General features: G+C 41.0%; 1 protein-coding gene across 2 annotated transcripts; it reads left to right on the top strand.

The window, feature by feature from the left end:
• Positions 1-5,594: 5,594 nt before the first annotated feature.
• mul1b (mitochondrial E3 ubiquitin protein ligase 1b) lies at positions 5,595-9,420 on the top strand. 2 transcript variants are annotated; one of them, XM_046397624.1, is made up of 6 exons: positions 5,595-5,721; positions 5,826-5,913; positions 6,908-7,050; positions 7,158-7,245; positions 7,387-7,507; positions 7,797-9,420. In XM_046397624.1, exons 1-6 carry the CDS (start codon positions 5,704-5,706, stop codon positions 8,524-8,526), a joined length of 1,188 nt encoding a protein of 395 aa, XP_046253580.1. In that variant the 5' UTR covers positions 5,595-5,703; the 3' UTR covers positions 8,527-9,420. The 2 variants fall into 2 exon arrangements, with proteins under 2 accessions (XP_046253580.1, XP_046253581.1); XM_046397625.1 differs by lacking the exon at positions 5,595-5,721 and having other exon boundaries at positions 5,826-5,939.

The raw sequence follows: 9,420 nt of genomic DNA, 5'->3' as shown, positions 1-9,420 counted from the left end.
CTCTCCGCTGTGTGACATGTCCAGTCGTTTCAACTCCTGGCAGGTAATTTACACTCAAGTAATTTACTACACAAAAAGTGTGAAACAATTTGTTTGTAAGAAATATTATCACTGTAGTGAAAAAGCAAGATAATATAATGAACAGTGAGGACTTAGCAAAAATAACTTGTGTGAATTTGTTCTCTCAGAGTCAGGTGGATTTAAATGGAACAAATTATCATGAACGAGTATCATCAACATGTATAATCCTGTTGGAAGACTAGCAGTTCCTTTGGCATAGTGGAAAGTACTCATTATACAGTTCATAGTTCATAGTAAAGCATTTTTGGTTTGGGTTCATTAGCCTTTTCCATTGGAGCTAATTTAAAACAATCAGAAAAGTATCAGCACTTCACCATGAACTCATCTCTTATGAAAGAAGTTGCAGAGTCTGTCTGAAAGAAGGCCTGTGCGAGGCTCACACTCTTAGTTTAGCATGTTAGCATGCTAACATTAGCTAATTAGCACTAAACAAAAAATACAGATGAGCCTGATGGGAATGTTATTATTTTTACAGGTATTTTACTGGAAAAATTGCAATTATAACCCGATTATGATGCCAGACACAGAAAGTTAATGGATTGATGAGAAAAATGTCAAGCCCTAGGCCGTGCTGGAGGACAAATCGATGGCTCACAAGATTCAATAGGCTTCATCCTCTGGGGACAGTGAATGTCTGTTTGAAATGTCATGGCAATCCATCCAGTAGTTGTTTGGATATTTCATTCCGTACCTTCAGTGCCTTCATTCTCTCCTTCAGTTGAACACACACATCCTTTGTCAAGTCACACAAGCATGAAATCCAATTACTTTTATATGACTGACACACCTCCTTCACCCCCAAAATTCTCCTTTCTTAAGCTTTAGTTTTTCTTGCCGTTGCTCTTGAAGACGTCCTTTTATCTGGGACAGTGTATGTATTACAAATCTAGCTACATATTTCTGTCTAGCAGGTCAGCCTAATTGAATTGGGCTCTCTCCTCATCACGCTACACTTACCGAGCACAGTGTAATCAATGAGACGGGCCTTGCAGAGAAGGTCCCGGCTCTGAGATGGCTGATTTATGGCTGTACGTGAGGGTGGAAGTGAGGCAGTTCAGCACACAGTAAAGAACGATGACAGGAGGGCTTACTGTGCTCTTCATATATCAGACTGCTGTGATACATATATAAAAAGACAGTAGATAGAAGTTTCACTGAAATTATAAGGAAATGCCATGAACATCAAAGCTGAAATAATTTCTATGTTTGCAACAAAAGGAAGCCTCAGGGGACGGAAATCAATATCATTTCATTCCACGCTATGGATTCCCAGAAGCTCGGCTGAATACGTAATGCAGTTTAAGTGAGTCATGGTTTAATGAATAGTGAGAGTGCAGGACATAAGCTACAGGAGGCTCATTCCCTCCTTTAATCAGGAGTATCGTACGGTTACATGAGACCTGCAGGTCAAATCCCCACTCACTTATTCCTGTACTGTACCACATGGAGTCCTGCGCTACGGGAGGTGATTTGTTACATTTCATGTAAGGTCAAAGAAAACACAAGAGCCAATTAACCAGGAGAATTTAGAAGTGAGAGCCAATTAGTTCATACTGAGCAGAATAATACGTAGCTTCAGTTTTGATTGGGATCTGGAGTCGAAGCATTTAAAGGAATAGTACAACATTTTGGAATATAGGCTATGTTCATTTGCTTTCTAGCCGAGAGTTACAGGAAGAAAAATGTTGACTTTGAGGGAAATAATCTTTCTTTATCAGTGTTAGATGACAAGTTTGGTACGACTCTCATATTTTCCTTATCAAGCTTAGCTTAGCTTAGCATAAAGTCTGACTGCTAGCTCTCAGCAAAAAAAAAAGATTATTTCTGAAAATGTTACTGTATTCCTTTCAAACACTCTGTAAAACCCATTTTTGCTGTTGAAAGGCTCATTTCCATGAAATCTACACTTTCACAAAACCACAGCTCTTTCTCTCATCCTTAATCCACACTGTGATAACGACACATGACTGATAGCAATATATTCAGTATCATTAGCATCATTAGTGTTTGATCACGTGTTGCGGGTAAACATGTGTCACGCCTTGTGTTCTGTCTTTTGATTTCTGGTCCATGTGTTGTTTCATGTGTGTCTTGTCATGTGTTTCCATGTATTATGTTCCAGGTTTTTGTCATGTCCTGTTTTATTTTGAAAGTGTCACTTCCCCTGTGTTTCTCTTTTTCATGTAGCTTTGCTTTTTGGTTATCCTGATTGCTTTGTCTTCCCTTAATGTGTTTCACCTGGCTCTTGTTATGTTGTCTATTTAGTCCTCGTCTTCCCCGTCACTCTTTGTCAGGTTGTTGTTGTGTCTCCATGTCAATGTCAGGAAATTCTTGTCTTGTCACGCCAAGTTTTTGCCACAGCTTTTTGTACCTTTTTGTTGATTCTTGAGTAAGTTTGAGCTAGTTTTGAGATTCAGCATCAGGGTTCAGCCCCCTGTGCCAGCAACGCCGTGCCTCTTGACAACATGCTGCACTTTTAAAGCACTGAAGGAGAGACTATGAGGTGCAATAAAGAGTGTGCCAAATAGCATAATTAAACATCCATTGCTCTTGCTGAGTATTCCTCAGAGGCAGCCCTCAACACACAGAAAACCAGCAGACTTCAACGTCTCGAGGAACTGACACTTTTCCAAATAATATGCTTGTCAGTGGGAAAATAAGCAGATCGTGGGCGACGATAGAGCTGTGTGATACAGTGAGAGATCAAAAAAAAATCTTCTAATGATTCCAAATGGGCTTTAGAGAAGAAACTCTTTGGTAGTGAATCCATTAAAGGCACCTGAATGAAGTCAAAAAAGACTGTCATAGATGCAGAATCCTCTTTATATGCTTAACAATATTTGTCAAGTCAGATTGACATTAAAAGCTTGCTGAAACTTTGAGGCAGTGGCAACTTATTCATTAAAATCTGACATTTCAAAAGTTCAAAACTTAGTTCTTTATTCTTTTGCGTAACAATAACCATATTTTGGGGGGGGGGGGTTATCGTTATTACTCTACCCATAATTGCTTTGGCATTTTAATAAATCATGACTTATTTTGTGACGTCAGCAAGTGAGCTGTAATGCAAGACATTTTCATATGAAACGTTCGACTTGGGTTCTTAGTTTGTGCTTGGATGGACTCTGCAGGGAAGGGAGTTTGTCTTACATGAGGAAGGAGAAGGCGCCCAGCTTATCTGAACCATCATCCTTTCAACACTGCAGCGTCAAGACGACACATATGATGTTCTTCTCAACTCTCGTACTCCTCCCATAAAGCTGTTGCCTCCATCTGTCGTTGCTATTTCTGTCCGTCTGAAATCCACGTGAATGTGTGTCAGGCCGGCGTTTGATCAGAAACCTTTATGTGGCAGAAACGGGGAAAGAGAGGAAGTGGGAGGTTTACATGTGCAGAAGGGGCCACTCGTTCTGCAAGGTAGACTCTGTTCACCAAACAAGGTGACTAATGTTGAATAGCTGCCCCGAGGACATCTGTGTTCCTTTGCTGCTTGGGGTTGAAAACAAGGTTGCACCTTTCACCGCAAACGCTCGTAGGCTAATCACTCACATGTCAGGTTGATTATGTCAAACTGATTCAGCCGGAGGAGTTTTCTGAGGCAGCCGCTCCTGTTACACTCCTGAACCCTCAAAGTTCAGAAAGGATAAAAAAATAACTCATAATGAGTGCAATCAGGCTTTGGATTGGCTGACACAGATCATCCACTAGTTTTTATCCGTAAGCAATTTTCTGATTCATCATTTTGCACACCTTGCTTTTGTGAGTTGCTATTTTGCTCGATTGCTCCCTTTATATTTATTTATCTTACCATCTGAATTCGGGACAAGTCAACATCAGCTGTGTGCCTACTGAAGTACTCTTTTCTATTTATCTTTTTTTAGGTTGACATGAAACAGAAAACTCATCTGTTATTTTCTACCTTTTCATGACCTTATTTGATCATCACATAATTAGTTTGACATATGCTAACTGTACACTGGCTAAAACAATGAACAGGTTCAAAACTTTATAAAGTTGCTAGCAATTAATTCATAGTCTAACCAATAGAAAGCATGTAATAACAAGATTAAATCTATTGCTCTCCACTCAGCAGTAGCAGTTCAGTGCAGCTCACCTGCAAAATACCACTTGTACAGAGAAAATATTTCTCTTAGTCCAAAGCAGCTTCACTCTCTACAAGCTATCAATAAAACTAGCTGCTGGTTATTTGCTCCACAGTTCACTTTCAAGTTCACTTTCACTCTGGACATGTGAACTACTAGTGTTTTCATTGACTGAATACATAAATTAATATTAACTCAAACTCCAAAAATCTGTCAAACACACCTGAATTAAGGTTTTCTTTGTCTGGAAATGCTTTCATCGTAAAAGAACATCTTTGGTCAGAGCCACATTTGCCTGCAGAGAGCTGAGAAATGCAGCGTGATGCAATGAGAATGTGCAAAAAGGCAATATGCAAAAAAGGCAAATTCAGTTATTCCAGTGAAATACGCCTCCTGTCAGAGAAGAGGTGTAATCCGTCAAAACAAAAGGCTTACGCATTCAGCCGAACTCATCACTGAGAATCGAATCTACTGCCTCGTACTGTGCCTCATGTTGTCTGAGAACATTGTTGTTCTTTTCCTTTTTTACAGGAATCTAACTTTGTACATGTTTGTACGCTGATGGGAATTACGAGTAGGCCTAAAGTCACGGTTAGTGTTGGAGTCTGCCTTTAATGACAGTGAAGAAAGCACAATTTGTATGCAGCCTGGGATGAACCGCAGGCTGAGAGGGTCAACTCAGGGCAAGAAAGTCTTCGTCCCCGCGTGGCCTCTGGGTGCCCCTCAACATTTTTACTGGGGAAATCTATATTAATTTCACTACAGCCCTGACTTTATGTCCTCTGCAGTGTCACAAGAAGAATACCAATGGTGCAAGAGACAAATCTATGGAAATGAGTGGGAAAAGCACCAACAAAGTTTAAGGCCCAATTTATTGTTTAGACACAATAACCACACGTAATTATTGAAATGATGGACATTTCATTGATTAACTGTTTTGTGAGTGACAGTAATCTAATAATTAATAAAAATAACTGAAATATCTAATTAATAATACAGATAATAGATATATAAGCAATAAGTGCATGGCTGAATGACCCTCCTAAAGACAACAGAGACACCACTGATAGTTGTTGTTACTCATGTATTTTCTTTGCATGCAGATTATACAAATTGTCAGACAACTGTTTTTACCATTAGTATACAGTTTTGTAGAAACAAGAAAGTAATAACACAATCAGTTTACATTCGCAAAGACAAAGCACAACGATTCTCTTAAGATTTCATACTTTGGTCTCCTAGAGCTTTCTGTAGTAAACTTCCAGCGGAAACACCTGAATACTCCCTAAACAAACGGGTCATGGTTGGATCATCAGTGTTGACTTTGTGAAACCCGCATGGTTTTAAAATCTGCAGACCGATCGAGGATCATATCGATGTGTGCTCAGTAACAGCTGGGTAAAGCCAGAGCCAGTCAGTAGTTATTCGGTCAGTCACAGTGTATGAGCTCCAGGGTTACAGTTTTACTTTTTATACTCTGCACCTGAGGTCTTTTCCGCAGTAGAAATGTATACATGTCATGGTAAGAAAAATTCAGGTAATAAGATTAATGATGCCCCTGTTTTGTTCGTGCTAAAGTAAGCTATCATAAACTGTTTTCCGCCTTATCTTATATGGTTCCACGGCGACATCTGCTGGTAGAGAGGGAAACTGCATCATCAGAAGCTCCAGTGGTGTCTAATATTGAAGTGTGGCGACCCTGCTAACAGCGGGACGATCGTAAGCACAGGTCTGTGAAAAGCCCTTTTGACAACGGTCAGAATGCGCTATTATTGATTATAATGCTTTGTGTCGTAACAGCTACAATGTCTTTTAAGCAAGTCGTTAAATCATGCTGAAGCGAAGCTAGCTAGCAGACTGCTAATTCAGCTAGCTAGGAAGCTAAGGAAGTGTGTTACGGTACAAGTTTGGTTAGTTTTCCAGCCAGTTATCGAAAGATTTTAACCTAAATGCTACATAAAAAGCATGACATAAGAAAGAACGATGTCCTCATCAAGGTTGCGATTTAATTGGCGTTAGTATTCAGTTATCTTGGGGTAACTTTGGCTATTTGAGTCCAGTCGTGTTTCTTGACTACTGGACCGGTCAATACAGAATCATAGGAAGGTCGAGACTGACACTGAGGAAGCCATAGCCAGCAAATGATGGATATCTTAGCCCAGTGTGCTCCAGCTCTAAAGTCAGTCTTTTTGGACTATGATCAGGGCAGTTCAGTTATTCATCTCATCCAGCTTCAGCCCTCCTGGGCTCATTAACCGTCTGTGTGCAGTTTGTGTTGTCATGAATGTGTTCAGAAAGAAGAAATACTCATAAGTATTCAAAAAAGAGAAATATTAGCAATACTTAAAGCAAATGTGGAAGTACTTATCCCGCAGAATCCCCTCATTATATGTAGACTGTTAATATTGTTATTTCTAACAGTATTTTATATGATCAGTATTGGATGGGTTTTAATAGTGCATCATATTTTATAAACTAAACTCATATAAAGTCTTACAAATTTACAAAGCTAACTGTCAAATTGATTTATCAGAGTAAAAGGTAAATTATTTGCCTCTGAACACAATCTTTTCAGTCAGTTTTTAATTTCACCTTTTCTTTCTCATCAAAAATGTTATCGGCAGATGAATCTGTAAAAAAATAGAGTTTAGTAGAAAGCGCAGAAAATGGCAATAATCATGTGACGTAGCTACAAATCATTACAATCATCTCTATCACAGCAGCACTGAATGCTGTGAATAACAGGATGGACTCCGGTGGGAAACCCTCAACTGCACAGATCGTGGTGTTAGCCACCAGCTCAGCCCTGACTGCAGTCTTCTACTCCATTTACAAGAACAGAGCTACAACAGTCGCCAGATTAAAGGTCAGCACACTCTTCTCTTTGTCCCGTCAATGTTGGTAGTGTGTGAATTTTCTGCCTGTTATGTTCCACTTGTTAATCTGAAATATGTTGTTTTTTTTTTCCCACAGGAGGCCAGCAGAGTCTCCATTGACCAGGATTTGAAAAGCATACTGTCTGAAACCCCTGGACGATGTGTCCCATATGCTGTCATAGAAGGTTTGTTGGGCTACCGGGAAGAACTAAATGGAGCTGCTGTGTGGCAGATTATGTGTAGTGATGTGTTCATGTTGACTGAAATTTACTGTGCTTAATTGTAAGAATAGTTTTACACTGCATTTCATTTATTTCGCACTGCAGGTGTAGTGAGATCTGTGAAGGAAACGCTGAACAGCCAGTTTGTTGACAACTGCAAAGGCGTGATCGAAAGACTGACCCTGAAGGAGGAAAAGATGGTGTGGAATCGCACTACTCATCTCTGGTAGGTCACTGATGGAGTTGGAGTATTATTGAAGTATCATAACAGTTTTACTTCTGTAGCACCTTTAAGAACAGAGTTTGGACAGACAAAACAATTGCAAAATGTAAAACACAAAATATCATTTTTGGCCGGTTGTTAAGACAAAACAAAGACATCAAGATGTTATCTTGGACTCTGGGAAATTGGCATTTTGTACTCAAAGTCACTCATAGAACCAGAAAATAAGATTTTTCGCTGATGGAAGAAAAGCCACGAGAAAAACCTGAATAACGATCTGCGATATTTACAGGAACAACACAGAGAAGGTCATCCACCAGCGCACCAACACCGTTCCATTTGCCCTCGGGTCTCACGATGAGGATATCGCTGCCACAGTACGGGTCATGCGTCCGCTAGACGCTGCAGAGTTGGACCTGGAGACCACCTACGAGAACTTCCACCCCACAGTCCAGTCCCTGTCCAGCGTTATTGGCCACTTCATCAGCGGTGAACGACCCAAGGGCATCCACGAAACTGAGGAGATGCTGCGGCTGGGAGACAGCGTCACAGGTGTAGGAGAGCTGGTCCTGGATAACAATCTGATCAAGCTCCAGCCTCCCAAACAGGGCCTCTGTTACTTCCTTACTCGGCTGGACTACGAGTCTCTTCTCAGGAAGCAGGGGAACAGTGTGAGACTCTGGCGGATTCTGACTGTTGTCTTTGGTGTCGCCGCTTGTTCCACACTCCTCTTCATTCTGTGGAAGAGATACGTCCACCACAGACAGAGTAAGAGGGAGAAGAGCATGCTTGAGGAGTTCAAGGAGCAGCAGAAGAGACGTATGCGTGAACTGAACCTGGAGGAAAGCAGCGTGTCGCCCACCAGCTGCACTGTCTGCCTGAGCCGGGAGCGCTCCTGTGTGTTTCTAGAGTGTGGTCACGTGTGTGCCTGCGCCCAGTGCTACGACACCCTGCCCGAGCCAAAGAAATGCCCCATCTGCAGGGCGACTATAGACAGGGTGGTGCCTCTTTACAACAGCTAGTGTGGAAATACAAAGAACATTACATAATAAATAATGATAATACGGACGTTTACTGAGCATTTTAATGTCCCGCTGACAATATACATGTTATTTTGTTGCTCTGTTTTGCTTTTACTCAAACTTACAAAGAGTGGGTATCTGCTGAATCATGCTGAAATTAAACTTGATGACTTTGACACTGACAGATGTTGGCCCTGTATCCCACCAATGATCAGCCTTGATGTCTTGTTTCTCCCCATTTCTAGACTGTAGCGCCAAAACAATGCATTTTAAAAAGTCAACAGCAGAGTGTCTTGAGAAATCACGGCTCAGTTAATCAAGATCATCAAGATCACAGGAACTGCTTTCTTTCTCCCCAGCTACACTGTGTGAGCGCACAGAAGGATGCGTGTACCTCCTGGACGAGAGACTGGTGACGGGGCAGGATGTAAACCTCAGTCCTCGGCTGAGCTGTACTGTTAGCTACCTTAGCTAAGCTGGCTTCTTATTCAGGAGCAGATGCACACCTCCTTCTGCCTGGTGATACAGAAAGAAATGATGATTTGTGCCTTTGTTCACTGGCATGAGAAGCTATGGAAGAGGGAGAGTTGTCCGGGGCTAGAGAGGACATGGCAGCTCTGGAGGAGGATTATATGGACATAGGGGAAGAGGAAGGGGAGGATTCATTTTTTTTTGTTATTGATTTTCATTGTTCTGGTGCTGTATGATTTTTTTTTTATTTATTCTGCAGTACATCAATTACTGTACAAAGCCTCATTCAGAATAAACATGAAGCTTAATGTGCACAGCTTTTGTTGCCCTGGTGTGGGTGTGTAGGGATTTTTTAAATGTTTTTTCTGCTGCTTGAATCTGTCACTCTGATGTCCATAATAAACCTCAAATCAGGCTGTGACA

Source organism: Scatophagus argus, chromosome 8, assembly GCF_020382885.2.
Source record: "Scatophagus argus isolate fScaArg1 chromosome 8, fScaArg1.pri, whole genome shotgun sequence".
Classification (NCBI taxonomy): Eukaryota; Metazoa; Chordata; class Actinopteri; family Scatophagidae; genus Scatophagus; species Scatophagus argus.
The sequence above is the reverse complement of the archived record's forward strand: the minus strand, read 5'-3'. Positions and strand labels throughout refer to the sequence as shown.